A 16,748-nucleotide genomic window follows, 5' to 3' on the forward strand; every position below is an offset into this window, starting at 1 on the left:
AAATGAATGGAACCGCCCAGTCTATCTTCTTGTGGGGTTCCATTAGGATGCCAGACTTGGAGGACTAACGATCTTCAGCCCTAGCCCTAATCAAAACGAGTGAGTATTTCCACCGAGCATTCATGTTGGGGCTCTTCTTCCTAGAGACAGAAAGAACGCCTGCAGATCTCGAAGCAGTACTTTATTGTTATCCTTAATTTGGCTTGTTATTTGCTTATTTCTAGGGTCTGTCTCTCTCTCTCCGCCCCCTCTTTCACTTACTTTTATTTTCACCTTCTCCCCATGGTTTGCCTCCCCTCTGTTGGGTCTTCGTCTTATGCTCATGAGCCAATGACATCGACATCAGTCTCTTGGGTCGACATCCGGCATGGAGCTTGTGCCAAAATTGGACGCGGGGAGTGGAAAACCAGACACGCGATGGGATCCACATACCAAGACAAGTAAGCGAAATGTAGACTCGGATAAGTACCGTCTTATCGTCCTATGCCCCATTGGGTTCTTTAATCCCGTCTAGGTGGAGCCGACTGGACATTTTTCCTCTCTCTTGACCCTGGTTGCCATCAGAGTGGGCAAGGTAAAGGACAACAATCAGAGGGGTATTATATATACGTCTTAGCTATTCTCTACGTGGAGGAGACGTGTTGTGTACTAAACATGGCATGGTCCCGTTGGCACTGGATGTAGTATTATTGTTCCTGCGGTCTATGCGATGTAGAATATATTTCTTGGTCAACTAGCCTAAGTAACTACCTCTTCTTTCACATATAAAAAAAGTTTTTCTGAAGATTATACAACGTCAAATTCGACAGTTCCCCAGCCCTCAAACGTGCAAGTCCAATGGCCCGCTTCCTCCATGGGGACGGCCTGTAAGCAACTACCAGGCAGAATCACTTGGCCGGGTTTGAATTCGATATCATAGGCAGCCAGTCGATTGACCAACCACGCAGTAGCAGAAAGAGGATTTCCAAGGATGTTGGCAGTGTTGCCGGACATAACTTCCCGATCGTTAAAACGCAATGTGCCGCGGGTGTCGCGCAAGTTTAACTCAGTAAGCTTCCGTGGAGTACCACCCAGAATCACCGCACCAGTTGAACCGTTATCAGCCAAGGTATCCGGGAGGTCGATCGCCCAATCCTTCACGCGGGAATCAATAATTTCAATGGCGGGAATGGCATAATCAACAGCATTTATGACATCGGCAACCGTGCAGTTTGGCCCACGCAGAGGTCCTCGAAGCACAAATGCCGGCTCTAACTCCACGAACAGTTTAATATATTGCTTCCGGTCGAGGGTTGTCCCTTCATATACAAATGTACTCGCCAGAAGGAACCCATAGTCCGGATGATCAAGTCCGAACGCATCCTGCATCACCTTGGCGATGTTTCCTAATTTATATCCGACCAATCGATCGCCGCTCTTAATGGCTTCCTCAGCAGTGATCCGCTGCACCTCGAAACCGCCTTCGGCATCGAGGGCAGGCCATGTCTTTGTGGGTGTTTCGATTGGTGTTTGATTGCGGCGGGCAGCGCGGAGGGCAAGGGAGACTTCGCGCAGTTCACTGGCTTGCATGGTTGCGTTCCAAAGTTTTCAGAGGGTACAGGATGTATAGCAAGTGAGGAACGTAATGGATTTAAGGTATTTATTGTAAGGAGCTTCGAAGACTGTAGGCGCATGCAATCATATATATTGTTTAAGAATGCTTGAGTAGTAAAACATGAACTTCCATTCGCACCGTGTGTCTCTTATACTACAACAATCGCAAGGGTATCCCGACGTACCTCGATCCAGCACTACATCTCGATTGAGCTGTATAGGAGTTTTAACGAAGGTCCTGCGCTAATTCATAGCCGGCAGCCGTTCCCCGAGCCTATCTCGGATTCCTCAACCGATGCCCTCACTCTTTTCATCGATCTTTCCGAGCTGGGCACGCATCAATTCTAGAACAGTGCCACGTGGCTGGAGATGCTTCTATTCCCAATGTAATGGCAGAGCGTGGATCTTCAATTCTGCAGATTCGTGTTGGGGCTAGAATCCGTGTCGGATTTCTCGGTTGGGACCGGCAACAGTAAACGCTCCACAGAAGCCGTGAGAATCTTCTCCTGATCGAATTCGGGCAGAGAGGGAAAGGCCATGTACCCGTAAAAGCGTTATCCTTTTTTGTATGTTTACTATATGTTCTTGTTACATATCCCTTCAAGGCGTATCACGCCCAGCTCCCCGAAACTTCATTTGCCTGAAGGACTGCGGTCACGGTTTAATAATATGGAATACGCCAGTGCCGAGTCAACCGACCCCCTATATAATGCCCAGATCCTCGGAATTTCAGTTATCGATCTTTGACTGTCCAATAACCATGAATGGTACATCGGTTAAGGCAGTATATGGGCTTTCTCGGTGGCATCTAAGATCATCCGCAAGTGTACTCAGAATGGAGGGCCAATATACTGCCTCCTGGTCGCCTTGGCCTTTGGCTGCCTCTCGTATCTCAAGCTGGGGGGCCGTTCCGTGCAAGTCCTAGACTGATAAGTGAGTTCACAATGGACCTGAATTTATGCTAATCGTGGTAGGCTCACAAACCTGATCACTGGCGGTGGGCGAATAACCTATATCGGCATCTGTGTTAACTACATGTTCATCTATCGAGTTTAGGGGGTACAGGGCTACGATCAAAAGAAATAGGAGAGGAAGAGAGCATTGATTTCTATAGACGATTTGTGGAAATGCCGATTATCCCTAAGAGGTTGACGCACTCCCAGGTTTAATGCTATCCCTCGGTGTCTATATATCGGACTGCTTGCCCATGTCGGTATGGTAAGAAGGCTTATTGCCGACCGTGTCATTTTATTATTGTTTTGCTTCTACTATATGATGTTAGAGCCATTGAAGACCGGTATGCAAGTCCTGTGGGTTTTAATATCGTTGCAATTGCGGTAAACTTGATGGATGTTGCGTAGTGGTAACACTTTTGACGTGTGATATTGGTAGCCTGGGAACAGCAGTTCTACAAAGAGCATCATACCATTAAATCCGATAGGGGAAGCCAATCTACAGTGCTGACATGCTTTATGGCTTCTAGTGCCACACAAACTTGCGGTAAACGTGGATACTATCCCTTCGATGGCGTAGGAAAATATGTCAAGAATGACGAACCTCGGAAGTTCCCAACGCGGTATAAAAAATGAGAGCACTCCACCCGATAGCAGGCCATTATCCCCGCAGTTGATCTCTAACTGCGGGGATACCATATGCTTAAGAGTGGTATTTGTCTATCCCTGTTGAGCTATCAAGACTAGAAGAACGAAGAATACTTCCTACTGACCATTGCTACCATATCACCATGACGCGACTTCCACTCCCAATGCCAGCCCCGATCGATCCCTCATATCAGCCCACGGCATCCGTAGAAAAGATCCCCGCGACAACACCGATTGAGTATATCCTCGCAATCCTCGAGCGTGATGGTGGCGTAATCCTCACAGACATTGTTTCAAAGGACGACCTATCTGCGATCGAACAGGAACTCCAACCCTGGAATGGTAAGCACCGTCGCCACCTCGACCCGACTGTCGACGGCGATGCATTTACCACGATCCCTCCCCAAACAACACTTGTGCCCGGGTTGGTTGGGAAGTCTAAAACTGTCGCACAAATCTGTGAGTACCCGGTACTCGAGGAACTGCGACAGCGAATCCTTCGCGACGACTTTGTTCTATATCGTGAGGGCAATGCCGAGCCCAACACACTCGACCCGCTGCTGAGTCTCAGCGTATCAATGAACATCGGCTATGGAGCCCCGAGACAACTTTTACATCGTGATGATAACGTTCACAATATCCGCCACACACGAAATCCTTTTGTCCCATGGAGCTTCAAACAGGTGAGCCAGTTTGGATGCTTAATTGCCGGGTGTGAGGTGACGCGAGAAAACGGGGGGACAATGTTCGTCCCGGGAAGTCATAAGTGGGATGATGATCGGTGGGCTCGTGCGGACGAAGTTTGCTTTGCAGGTATGTAATCCTCATCTACTTGCGTCATGCACGATCCCATAAGATGCGCATGTTAACTAGAAAGAAATGTCGCCCGGCTCGGCCTTGATCTTCCTCGCTTCGGCGTTCCATGGCGGCGGGCATAATTCTGTACCTGACTCTGTCCGAACGATGCACAGTTTATTCTTTATCCGTGGCCATCTTCGGACCGAGGAGAACCAATTCCTTGCTATCCCAAGAAGCAAGGTTCGGGAGATGAGCCCTAAGATGTTGGAACTCTTGGGTTACAAGAAACCGACCACGGCACTGGGTATTGTAGATAACATGAGCCCGGACGAGGATGTGGATGGCATATGGGCAAAGGCCGTGCAATAATCCATCGATACGGTGTATGCGCACCGACGCTGGACGAATTATATCTTTACATGTTAATCTCATGCTGCTAGTGTCTGCAGCTTTAAGTCACAAAACCATATAATTTTTATTATTATCGCGCCGTCACACCATTGGCGCTTCTAATGTCGATACAAGCAGCATGTATGTCCCTTGCCGTAGTACTCTATTTACTTATATTATTCCTCCTAGTGGCCACACCACTGCATAATTCATAGACCATTATACGCTCAGTATCTGTGGGTAACATACTGCACCCAGTCCTTTCTCAATTTCCACTAGTCATCACATTCCCAATTAGTATTCCGAGAGTTCTTTTAATAGGTCACAAAGCCATTTCCCAGGTACGAGTGACAGTACACCTTTAGAACTTCATAAAGTAAGATTTACAGGAAATGGCAAACTACTCTTATAGGCCATTTAATGTTCCAACACTCACTTAAGCGGGAGATTGCCATATAAAGGCTCTAGTCTAGTACTATACAAACATCCAATTTTCCCCTTGTTCATACAAATATTCAATCCAGGGCTGTGCCGCTCCCTCAGGGGTAGCCTGTCGCTCCCAAATCTTCTGGAGAACCTCTAGCGCGTGGCTAACATTATGAGCGCGCCAAAAGCTCCACAGGTGCTCAAACACCTCCATGATTGCTGACCTCTGGTGTTCGGTTTGTGCCTCGGCTCCAATGATGAACGCTGGCCACAAGAGCCCTTTGAAGTGGGTGTCCCCCGGACCTACCGATGTGAAATGGGCAATGATGGAATCCAGTGAGCCGGGAATATGCGATTCGATAGGGTAATACTGCTGCGATGTATGGGACAAGGCCTGGGACATGTAGATCAACGCGGCTGCTTTATATATGCATGCAACATGGTACCGGACGGTTAGGTAAGACGTATTAGGCGTTGCAAAAGCCCATCGTTGAGGCGAAAAGTTTTCGATCTGAGAGAAAAGGTGAATGATAACGTCAGGCCCCGGAGCGACCGGACCTGAACAGGCGGAGTTGACGAGTGACAGTATGTAGAGGACGTCTGCCGGACAGCCCGTCCATGTTAAGGACTCGGAGCGCTTGAGGATGTCAATGATCGGTATTGACGTGAAGAGAGGCTTATATTGCTGTTTGTTTTTTACCAATGTCGAACCGAGAATTTCGAAGCTGCGATGTTAGGCATACACCCGTTCAAGAGAGGGCCAGGGTTTTACTAACATGGCATAGCTCGTGTCGAAATATTCATAGAATCGGCAAAATGCTGCAGTCAAGCTTGTCGACGGTGCGAAATCCATAGACAGGATTTGGGCCTGCATAATCTGCTTCAGTCCGTTGAGATGATATGCCCAGGTGTTTCTCCCGCTTTCCAAACATGCCAGCCAAATGAACAGGAGGACGGAAGCAATAACGCCATAAGAGTCGTGACATAGTGCCTCGTGGTACCTAGTTCTTAACAAATAAAGAGCCTGCTGTTTGTGATAGAGATATTGGTAGAACCGGGGTGACTCTCTTGCCCCTTCCGCAGTGTCCAGCGCTCCAGGAAACTGCTCGTTACCGATTAAGCGAGTACTATTTAACTCGCGTTGCGCCTGGTGCAGCGCTGCAATGGAAACCATAATATGACAAAGACCCCGACTGGACGGTATTAGGCTCATGAATTCCTTGAAGGGGTTATTCGGTCCTAGGTCATATATCACACACTCTGGGCTGCAATTTCGCTCAACTACGCGCCACGATCAGTATGTTCTCGTGCCATGTGGAGGTTAATCTACATACAGTATGCGATGTTCTCGCGCATCGGCCTCGTTAGGTCTTGGAGACCAGGGTCAATTAGTAACCGCCCGATTGACATTGGCGATCCAACGCTTGGCACGGTCTTTCCCATCCATTTGCCGCGGCTGGCGATGCTATTCGTCCACCGGAGAGGCCGTTCCTTGGCGTATCCGAGGCATTGATCTTGCATTATCTCACACTTGCGACATGCTGGAAGCAAGCGGTCGCATCTTCGGCGGCGGCGACGACACGTCCAGCATGATTCTGCGGCGTAAGTCGAGGATGACCCGTCCATCGCCCAGAGTGAATCATGCCAACGGTAGAGTTGGAGGAGTGAAGATTTAGGGCCGGCAAGAGTCATCCGTGGGGTTTCACTATTCCTCTCTCGGCAGTACCAGGCAAGGAGCCAATGAGCATTGCTTAGAAAGCACGCAATTCAGGCCTTTCTGCCTCAGGTGTGCAGGCAGCACATCAGGGACCCTTGGTTTTTACTTTATTCTTAAATTAAGATAGACCAACTTGCTAATATAAAACACACTTTCGAGAATATAGAAAACAGAAAGGTTCCCCATGTGCCCCTAGCTTAGTAGAATTCAAAGCACTAACGGATATAGAAAAGAAAGTCATGAGCCGACCCGATTACATGGTCCATTACCTCTCTCAGAAATATATCTCGGAGCCGACCTCAGGGCTTTCCTAAGAACATCTCCTACATAGTTCACAAGGTTCAAAGCAATGCTGTTAATAAATCACTGCTGGATAGAGATAACACTAGTGTTTCTACTTAATATACCTAGAACTGACGATGCTTCATTCACCTAGAAACTGGAGTCGACCCAATCATTGTAGTTATCTCCTAAGACTGTTTCTTTTGTCACGGCAGCATCAATGGTGCTCAGATACTCTCGTTCCGATGTGTCGGATCCAGCACCAGTATTATTGAACTCATAATAAAGCGGCGTTGCACCATCCGCCATAGAATGCCAACCTTTGGCGTTGATAATATCGGATAGGACTGAGTACTGATAGATCACGCGGGCGAGGACTCGCCAGGGTCGGCCCAGATAGACATCACCAGTCAGGTCCGCTCCGGACGCTGCCTTGATATTGCAGTGATCAATGGCGTACCACGCAGTGTCAGACGTCTCCTCTCGCGACATGGCGGTGATGTAGCCAGCACCATTCGAGACTATATCGCAATTCTCAAACCAGGCAGCGGCGTCGCCAAAGATATAATCGACCGCGCCTGTGAATAGATTAATACCGATCTAGATCTGGTTCAAGGCCTTGAAGCCGGAAAAGGGCACTGCGTAACGCACCTTCAATGCGAGAATTGATATAGTACTGATGGCCGGATTTGGCATACAGAGTATCCTGGTACCCTGTGAATTGACAGGCATAAAATCCAAGTCGGTCGGCATTGGCGACAAGTCTAGTATTGGGAGCAGCTACATGTTAGATGTATTTTTGGGTTACTCGTACACATAGTGGAAAAGACTAATCACTTACGCAACGGCCTGCGCGCCCGACCCATATCCATTCGCTATATTGATGTTGTATACCAAAACCAAGTCCGACTTGATATTGACAGTGGCACTACTATCGAGAGAGCCAGATTCCGGAGATGATAAGGTATGGGTGATAGTGACGGTATTCTGCTTATATGTTTCGGTATCATTTGTCTCCCCATATAACGTCAAGCGGCCCGCATAGTCAATAATCAGCTGCTCCTCGTATGTGCCGGCTGCAATATAAATACATGCGTCTGCCGTCGATGAGCCCAGAGCGTCGAGGGCATCGCTGATGGTTGAATAATTGCCAGACTTGCCTACCGTGGAACATCCGGATGGCGCACTGGTTCGACCCGAATTCCTGGGCAGCACAGATGCAGAGCTACAGAGACTGAAGCTCAACAGAGCAGTTTTCAGAAGGGCCGGGCGCATACTGGGTCGACGATGGAATGTGATAGGTAGATCGGATGCAAGCAGTGCTGTACCTGACTAGTAATGATGTTCATGAGCACCATTATAAACCCTGCACACTGGTGTGGCCCGGACTTAACACAGCACACTGTTTCACATGTCTCTAACGACCTTTACACCGTATTCAGATATATGGTGTTCTAGAATTCTTCCATCAATCGGCAAAGCGCAAGTGCCGGAGTTCGCGGAGGCCCACAGGTTAAAAGCGGGTGCTCATTTAGCCGGGCTATTCCTGCCCAATGTGTTTCACCCCGGACGACGATCAATTCCCTAATCTCGGTTGGAAGAGTAAGAGCAATTTAAGCAAAACAAGCTTTGGGCAGCGCGCGGAGGTGACGGACAATCTTGATGAACACGTTTCTCCGTCAAAGCAGCTTGTCCTTCCTGGAGTCCTGTGCAGCCCTCGTATTCGCAATGGCACCTGTGATCGACAAGACTGGCACAATGGTGGGACGTTGTTGTGACTGGAGGCGATGAATTCTGCGTCTTGAGGCTATATATTTGGCCTTTGTCGATTCTATCTTCCGTGGCGTACACAACAAATAAGCATTTGGGAGCTTGGCGTAAATCAGTGCGAATATGGTCGGCCTCAACAGCGTTTTACTGCTCTCGCTATTTGGACTTAGCAGAGCTGCCCCATCGAGAAGCGAAATATCCCCGGATAGGACTATCAAGCCGCGTGCTGCTTGCACGCCCACTGCTGGTGGAAGCTCCTCGACCGACGATGTTCCAGCAATTCAGGAAGCGATCACATCATGCGGTGATGGAGGTACGATCGTAATCCCGGCCGATACGACATATTACTTGAATAGCGTGCTCGATTTCAAGGGCTGCTCGAACTGTGACTTCCAGGTGGAAGGGTTGCTCCAGTTTACCAGCTCCACAGATTACTGGAATGGAAAGACGGCCATGATCAGTGTCTCGGATATTGACGGGCTGAAGCTTCGCTCGGTAACGGGCTCTGGAGTTATTGATGGGAATGGCCAAGAGTCGTACGTTGCTTCTCGTCTATATTGAACTATGTCTTGACTAACTGGCTTGCATAGATGGGATAAATTTGCAGAGGACAGCAGCTACAAGCGCCCGACCCTACTTTACATCACCGGGGGCAGCAATATCGAGGTCTCTGGACTTCGACAGAAGAATCCGCCAAACGTGTTCATTTCTGTCAAAGGCGACACATCAAATGCCCAGTTTACGAGTCTGACTATGGATGCCACCTCAGAGTCGGACAATCTTCCGAAGAATACAGACGCCTTTGACATAGGCGCCAGTACCGATGTCATCATCTCATCCGTCGCTATCACAAACGACGATGACTGTGTGGCTTTCAAGCCTGGCGCAAACTACGTAACCGTTGAGGATGTGACGTGCACAGGGTCTCATGGCATATCGGTGGGCTCACTTGGGAAGTCCAGCGATGATATCGTCCAGAACGTTTATGCTCGCAACATAACAATGATCAACTCGAGCAAAGCAGCAGGCATCAAAACCTACCCTAGTGGTGGAGACCATGGCGTGTCAGCGGTGAAGAATGCCACATTTGAAGACTTCATTGTCGACGGCTGTGATTATGCCTTCCAGATTCAAAGCTGCTATGGCGAAGATGATGAATATTGTGAAGAAAATCCTGGCAATGCCGTGCTGGAAGGCATTGTTGTTAAGGGATTTACGGGCACCACGAGTGCCAAGGAGGACCCTGTGGTAGCAAATCTGAATTGTGGCTCTAAGGGCACTTGCGATGTCACCATCAGTGGCTTCGAGGTGAAAGCTCCATCGGGAGATGCAAAGATTCTGTGTGGCAACACTCCTTCAGACCTCGGCGTCACCTGTACCTCAGGTGCATCTGGGTAATTAGATAGCGAGATTAGACATAACATATACCAAGCTTGGTGATCGTGCTTATTTCGTGGGTTAGAAGGAGGGAATTCGGTTGTCAGGGAGAGCAAAGCTTAGTTTCTGGAGGTATAGGGAATTCTTCTTTCTTCGGTACATTCCCCTACGAATATTGAGGGACATAATTAGAGTAACTCAAAGAACGGAAACGTCCTTATGAAGAACGATATGAATTTAACGGGACCTGTAAGTGGACTTAGTAGGAGCCATGAACATGAAGGCTCATCAGCCGAGTTTGGTAAAATCTCGCTAATGAGAATTCTATTCTCTATTGCTCTAGCTTTAGTTTGTATTGTGTATCGCAAGGGCCGTAGCATCAACATGCATGAGCATACATCATAGCTGCAGGCCCTTGTTGAAATAATGCCAATGCAGTACTCGCAATCCTGCCATGCTTACCTATCTAGTCCTTTACCAGTAACCAACCATTCGTAGAGTAGGTTTAGGATCACCCAATGGTTGCCTTTGATGCAAGGCTCTTCAGAATCAGCTTAACCTCGTCATCTGCTGCTTCGAGTATATGCTCCGGTGGATACTGCGGCTCCCAGCCGATCTGCTTGCCATGGACTGCAGTGAAGGTACAGCTGGACTAGGTTAACATTTATGGGAAGGTAGCGTTGAGGATAGTGAATCACGTACTTGCCGCCCACTTGAAAAGGTACAACAGATGGGTCCACTCCCAGTGCTTCACCCATTTTTCCCAGCGCTGTTTCGTCTCCCTGTGCCACCGTACTATCACTAACCACACCACGTTTTGATAAAGCTTTAGCAAAAGCGTCATATATGTCTTTCCAAGCTATACTTCCGGAGGCAGCAAGGAAGAACCCATTCCTGTTATACCCGATATCATTCCCGAGCAAGATCTGTCGCAGAATCTGCAAGTAGAGAGTGGTGTTGTCAATAATATGACAAACAGGCCAGATCTGGCGGACATGTTAGCGCTATGACAGATAGCCCGTGATGATCGACGTGTAACTCACGGGGCCATCAGAATCGACCATATAGACACGACCTGTCTTCTTTGCGGCTTTCACCACTGCGACATCCTGAATAGAAATGCGGTTGCCGAACCCCTCCCCTTCTCCGTATACTATGCAGGGAGCAAATATGTAACTTCGCACTCCATTCTCCTCTGCGGTGTCAACAACTGCGACATTGGTTCTAAGACCCTATTCAAGAGGCGAGTGAGTTTAGTATTCCTGTTACTGTACGCGCTGGGACAGGAAGGTTGATACCTGAGCAAACCATTCATACGGTGGGACAGCACTTTTCTGGATGTCATAGAGCATCGGGTCGGTGTCAAGTAAGGCTCTGTTATCTTGAACACCTCCATGTCGACTGAACTGTTTGGCACCGGTTGTATGTAAGAAATGCACCGTTTTACCTGTGCGTTCCTTTACCTTCCCAAGGGCCCTGATCATCACTTGCTGATGTGTCTGGCCGTAAGCGTCGATCAGGAAATATATCACAGAAATCTCTCTGTCAACAATGGCCTGTGTCAATTGATCATGCTCCGCAACGTTGCAGAGTAAAGGCTCTGCTCCATATTCCTGTACACATTCGGCTTGTTTTTCAGAGCGAACAAGGGCGTAAAGCTTGCCATATGGAGGTAAATCTGTCTGTTTCAAGCGGGCCAGTAGAGTACCCCCAAGATAGCCCGAGGCGCCGGTGAGCAGGATATTGTGAGTCATGGTTGATGTGAGAATTTTCCTTGGTGATGTGTATAGCAGATGTTTTATACTTATACCTTCTTTCTCTAACGCTTCTCCCTAACGACGTCATCCGCCTTGGACACTGCAGGTGGAGATATGCACGTCCCTGCCGAATCCCAGGCGTCGACTGAAAATCGTGCAGGTCCGATTATTAATTCTCCATTATTAATAATTACTAATTGACGATTCTTTACAATCTAATCTGCGCTCTGTGATGTGATATCAGGTTTGTAAAGTCCAGATTTAGTCTCTGTATGTACAAGCTTTGCCCCACTGTATCCTGACGCTAAAGCATCAGGTATTCTTTCCAGCGGTAGATGATTCCCGTAAGTTATCAAGCAATACACCTGCGAGTTGATACCTATGTCAGAATTTTTGATTGATTGGATGTGCATGCTGCACTGTTTAAAAGTTGCCTCTACTCTACGTCACCTTGAAGCTGGTTTACCCCATTCCGCTGTTGGCCTGTTATTATGCCATGTATAGAGGTCGATACTCGTGCTTCTACTACAACTTCAATTGCAGAAACCGTCTTCATGGCAATCTGTGAATCATCCTCTGGTGTGTATTTGTTTTTCCCTCTCCTTAGTCGCGACATCGACTATATGCGAGCATCATCACCAATTCAAAAGTACCGTATCCCCATATCGTAGTGATCAGCCGCCAAGAACGGGACTAGTCGAAGATAAGACGCAAGGGACACGTCTTTCTGCACTTCCCTCCCTCTTTGGAGTCGTAGCTTGGTCACTCACGGTCATATGCCACGACAATCGATGGATATTGCGAAGCGGGCGGAATACCGATTCACTTTCACGTCGAAAGAGATAAGATGAAGGTCTCACTATGGCTGAACATTCTCGGCGTAAATCTATCCCTCGCCTTGGCCGTGGGAGCCGACTTTCAAGACTCGTGCCAAGCCTTTTCACCCGATACGAGGACTACGGATGCACATCGTGAATTCGTTGAGTATGTGCCCGCGGGGACAAACCTCAGTTTGCCGTACAATGATGCAACCTGTGCTCGCCCGTATCAGGTTGTCCCGGTAGACCTTTGTCGTGTCGCATTATATCTGGAGACATCCAACAGATCAAGCGTGACCACAGAGCTCTGGCTCCCTCGAAATTGGACTGGCAGGTTCTTGGGGACTGGAAATGGCGGGATCGATGGCTGTATGTTAACACCTGTCGAGAACAAAAATGTTCGTGATTGTGAAGGCAATCTCATGACAAGTCACTGAACAGGTATAAAATATGAGGATCTGGCATACGGGGCCGCGAACGGATTCGCCGTGGTCGGGTCGAACAACGGACACAATGGCACGACTGCCGTCTCATTTTATCAAAACTCGGATATCCTCGCCGATTTCTCTTGGAGAGCGTATGTCATCCTGTCGACGCGTGTGTTGATGCAGCTCTAGGTAGCTAACTGTTAGCAGACTTCATCTTAGCACAGTCATAGGTAAACAAGTCACCAAGGCATTCTATGGGCAACCGCATACAAACTCATATTATCTGGGTTGCTCTTTAGGGGGCCGGCAGGGGATCCATTCCGCTGTGGCCTTCCCGGACGACTTTGATGGTATTATTGCCGGCTCACCAGCACTGGACTTCAACAATCTTGTCTCTTGGAGAGCAAGCTTCTTCCCTATTACAGGTTCCGCTGACTCTGCGAACTTCATAAGCGTATCAACATGGAAGAACCTGATTCACCCTGAGGTGTTGGCCCAGTGCGATACACTTGACTGTGTCGATGACGGCATCATCGAGGATCCTACCTTGTGCCATTTTCATCCGGAGGTGCTAATGTGCACAAACGATAGAATAGATAACTGTCTGAGCCCTGCGCAGGTAGAGATCGTACGGAAGGTGTTTAGTCCAATGTACGGTGAAGATGAACAACTAATATTCCCCGCAATGCAACCAGGGAGCGAGCTGGAGGCCGCAGACAAGCTTTATTCAGGAAAGCCGTTCAGCTATTCTAAGGTATGTGCTCCTGGTCGATCGTAGTCGTATCGTGTGCTCATCCGAGATATAAGGAATGGTTTCAATATGTGGTCTATGATCCGTCATGGAATCCAGCCGAGTTTGATATTCATGACGCAAAGGTCGCGGATGACTTAAATCCACAGAGTATCAGAACCTGGCCGAACGACCTGTCGAACTACAAAAACGAGGAGGAAGGATAATCACCTACCATGGACAGCAGGATGGCAAAATTACAAGCTTCAACACGGAGCGGTTTTACAATCATCTTTCGACAACTATGAACATGTCTGCCTCCGAGCTTGACAATTTCTTCCGTTTCTTCCGTATCTCTGGCATGTCCCACTGTAGCTCAGGTCCAGGCGCATGGGCATTTGGGCAGGGTGGCAGCCCTGTGCCAACAATGACACCGTTTAACAGAAATGAAAATATCTTAGCTGCGTTGGTGGCCTGGGTGGAACTCGGCATAGCCCCAGAGACGATCACGGGGACAAAGTACGTGAATGACAATCCAGCGCTCGGGGTTGCCTTCCAGCGTCATCATTGCAGGTTAGTGATAGTGCACAAACTTGATACCCGCGAGTGGTGTTATTAATAACACACAGATATCCACTAAGAAGTACCTACGTCGGGGGGGAGCACTGGGAATGTGCGTTGCCATGACCACTGTCTACTGAAAGACATGAGTGAAAGTCACTGCATCCTATATTTCCCGTGTATGTAGTTGCCTTGCCTTATGTTCAGCGCCCATTGGTAGCTTGTTTCATCTTTGCATAGGTGGCGTTCAATTCACGCGGCCCGTGTCTTTTCGTGCCTGATATTCACTGATTGATTTGTGTTCTTTCTCGCGTAATAACCAAAACACTCTTTTCGCGCACCGCGACTTCTTCCAACTTCTTATCCGTGAGATCTGTCTGTCTTTACTATCACCTCTTCGTACAACCCTATAACCTCGATGAAAGAACTGGTATTCAAACCATACCACCCCACAGTCACATCGGAGCAAGAAATGAGAGGAACACGCCGATTGCGACGGGGAAGCAATCCTCGCCGTCCCTCACCAAAGAGGCAGAGGACTGGAACCCCTGATCTCTCCGCATCCAGCAATATGGAACAGTCTCCACTTGAACCGTCCGAGGCGAAGCCTGTCCAAACCAACGTCCCTATCGATAGATCTGCTAAAACCAAAAAGGAGTCTACCGCGGAGGCAGAGCAACGCACTGGTGATGAGGAGACCCCAAAGGAAAGAACCCATTTGAACCATACGCAGCACAGCAGCACCGCTAGAGAAACTGGTGAGTTTCAAAACCAGCATCAGTCGGTCAATACTGAACGCCGTGGCTACCCACTGTTCTGGTTTCTTCCTGAACAATTTGCTGCTCACGCCTATCGACCCAGCGATATTCTGTCGTTCACGGAGTGCCCACCTGAAATCCCGACCTACCGGGAGCCTAGATTGGATACAGTCCCTGTTGGTATGGTCCTAAATGTCCCGGATCATGTGGATGAGAATTCTGGTGTCAGAACTCGTGTGGCATTTGATGTCGCACTTTTACATGTTTCTCTTGAGCCCCCTTTTTGGGCCATCGCTAGCAGGACTGGACGACTCTTGAATAGCGCAGACTGCTGCCTTGACCCTGGCTTTGCTACCGAAAAGCTTAGACTGATCAAAGTCAGAGAGATGATACACGCTCACATAATCGAATTGACCACATACCGTCAAAATTTCCTCCTGTTGCTGCGCTCTTGGCGCAAGGAACGAAGGCTTTGGGAGGTTCGGCTCGTCCTCGCTCAGATCAGACGAGGTAACAACTCGATATTCCAGCATCCTCTGACACATGAAGATCTTGACCATCTCTGTGTTTGGTACAGAGAGCAACAAGCAGCCGAGGACCGTGGAGAGATTGACTCATCCTCGTTCGGCCGGGTTACTGGCATGGTGAATCCGTGTGCCAAGGAGATCGGAGCCAATGTACAAGGCGGTTTTGTGAATGAAGCGATTGTCACTCGCTGCGAGAAGCTCAAAGAGGCTATAAGGGGCGTACTCGCTAGGATCACTATATTACAGGCCCAAGAAGACGAGCAGCGGCGGCGCCAGCGGGAGCAGCCCTCCAGGCAGGAGCAAGGAACCGCTGATAGTGGCAATGATGGTACGAGCCTTCCCGGGGATGCCTTGTTGGTAGATTTCGAATTTGATACTGAGGACCCCTTCCCTTCAGCTCCTGTGATCGATCCCCTGCCCACTGACCTCGCACATCGCGCGGCACACTATCACTGGCAAGTCGAAAGACATGGGGTTTGGGCCCCGAAAGGTTTGTTCAAGCGCACGACCTATCTTAGAACATTTCAGCTTGCGGCTCCGGATGATCTTTCTTTCTTCGATAAACCGAGAGCAGAGTGGCCCCGAGGACACCAAGGACTGCTGCATGAACATGTGAACTATATCGACGATTTTCAGGTGAATCCTTGGGGAGTTCCAGCCACCCGCCTCACTCAAGCTCTACGCCACCAGCCTCGGTATACCGCTGATGTCATATATTCCAAGAAGGCGCGTATGATCCTCAAGAGTATTGAGAAATGGTATTTCACAAACAGAGAGATGGCGCTTGGCGGTATTCAAGATTGGCCTCTTCCCTGTGGTGTTCGAGACAGTCTTTTGGAGGTTATCAGGGAACTCCAGTGATCTAAGTATGATCTTGTTCAGGCGGGCTTGTGAATGTTGGCTTCTCCTCTGTTCACTTCGCTCCGATCTTCAAGTTGTTTTCATTCGTGATGGATACTATCCCCTCCGTTTTTATTTTCTGATGTTGGTCAAGTGGAATCTTTTAGTCTGACTAACACATGGTGGGCTATTTGATCTGTTGTGGTTTTAGCTGTTTCCCCGATAGTTATCTCTTTAGCTGGATCTAAATACAATACAGATTTCAAAGCAGGACGTTCACACAAATCGCATTGCCTTTGGCAAGACCATCGCCCACCTTTGCAAGCGACTGTCGGCATATTCGTCAATCCAGTTATTACCATCAACTATTTGCTC

General features: G+C 48.6%; 7 protein-coding genes across 7 annotated transcripts; 3 read left to right on the forward strand and 4 right to left on the reverse strand.

Annotated features, from left to right (window-relative positions):
• Positions 1-786: 786 nt before the first annotated feature.
• Positions 787-1,569, reverse strand: ANOM_000334 (2-keto-4-pentenoate hydratase; the record flags this gene model as incomplete). The annotated part of the gene is made up of 1 exon (XM_015545592.1): positions 787-1,569. The coding sequence occupies one exon, from the start codon at positions 1,567-1,569 to the stop codon at positions 787-789; it is 783 nt and encodes a 260-aa protein (XP_015412175.1).
• A 1,768-nt stretch (positions 1,570-3,337) lies between these two features.
• Positions 3,338-4,361, forward strand: ANOM_000335 (phytanoyl-CoA dioxygenase family protein; the record flags this gene model as incomplete). Its single annotated transcript, XM_015545593.1, has 2 exons — positions 3,338-4,007; positions 4,072-4,361. The coding sequence occupies 2 exons, from the start codon at positions 3,338-3,340 to the stop codon at positions 4,359-4,361; spliced, it is 960 nt and encodes a 319-aa protein (XP_015412174.1).
• A 496-nt stretch (positions 4,362-4,857) lies between these two features.
• Positions 4,858-6,500, reverse strand: ANOM_000336 (uncharacterized protein; the record flags this gene model as incomplete). The annotated part of the gene is made up of 3 exons (XM_015545594.1): positions 4,858-5,533; positions 5,585-6,089; positions 6,143-6,500. 3 exons carry the CDS (start codon positions 6,498-6,500, stop codon positions 4,858-4,860), a joined length of 1,539 nt encoding a protein of 512 aa, XP_015412177.1.
• A 457-nt stretch (positions 6,501-6,957) lies between these two features.
• pmeA (putative pectin methylesterase) lies at positions 6,958-8,082 on the reverse strand (the record flags this gene model as incomplete). The annotated part of the gene is made up of 3 exons (XM_015545595.1): positions 6,958-7,385; positions 7,459-7,571; positions 7,649-8,082. The coding sequence occupies 3 exons, from the start codon at positions 8,080-8,082 to the stop codon at positions 6,958-6,960; spliced, it is 975 nt and encodes a 324-aa protein (XP_015412176.1).
• A 618-nt stretch (positions 8,083-8,700) lies between these two features.
• Positions 8,701-9,975, forward strand: ANOM_000338 (putative extracellular exo-polygalacturonase; the record flags this gene model as incomplete). Its single annotated transcript, XM_015545596.1, has 2 exons — positions 8,701-9,113; positions 9,168-9,975. 2 exons carry the CDS (start codon positions 8,701-8,703, stop codon positions 9,973-9,975), a joined length of 1,221 nt encoding a protein of 406 aa, XP_015412182.1.
• A 490-nt stretch (positions 9,976-10,465) lies between these two features.
• Positions 10,466-11,708, reverse strand: ANOM_000339 (uncharacterized protein; the record flags this gene model as incomplete). Its single annotated transcript, XM_015545597.1, has 4 exons — positions 10,466-10,601; positions 10,657-10,940; positions 10,998-11,186; positions 11,253-11,708. The coding sequence occupies 4 exons, from the start codon at positions 11,706-11,708 to the stop codon at positions 10,466-10,468; spliced, it is 1,065 nt and encodes a 354-aa protein (XP_015412181.1).
• Positions 11,709-12,558: 850 nt separating this feature from the next.
• On the forward strand, positions 12,559-16,394 carry ANOM_000340 (uncharacterized protein; the record flags this gene model as incomplete). The annotated part of the gene is made up of 7 exons (XM_015545598.1): positions 12,559-12,898; positions 12,971-13,106; positions 13,165-13,525; positions 13,577-13,711; positions 13,866-14,260; positions 14,317-14,360; positions 14,704-16,394. 7 exons carry the CDS (start codon positions 12,559-12,561, stop codon positions 16,392-16,394), a joined length of 3,102 nt encoding a protein of 1,033 aa, XP_015412199.1.
• Positions 16,395-16,748: the final 354 nt, after the last annotated feature.

Source organism: Aspergillus nomiae, assembly GCF_001204775.2.
Source record: "Aspergillus nomiae NRRL 13137 chromosome Unknown contig00004, whole genome shotgun sequence".
In the NCBI taxonomy this organism is placed as follows: Eukaryota; Fungi; Ascomycota; class Eurotiomycetes; order Eurotiales; family Aspergillaceae; genus Aspergillus; species Aspergillus nomiae.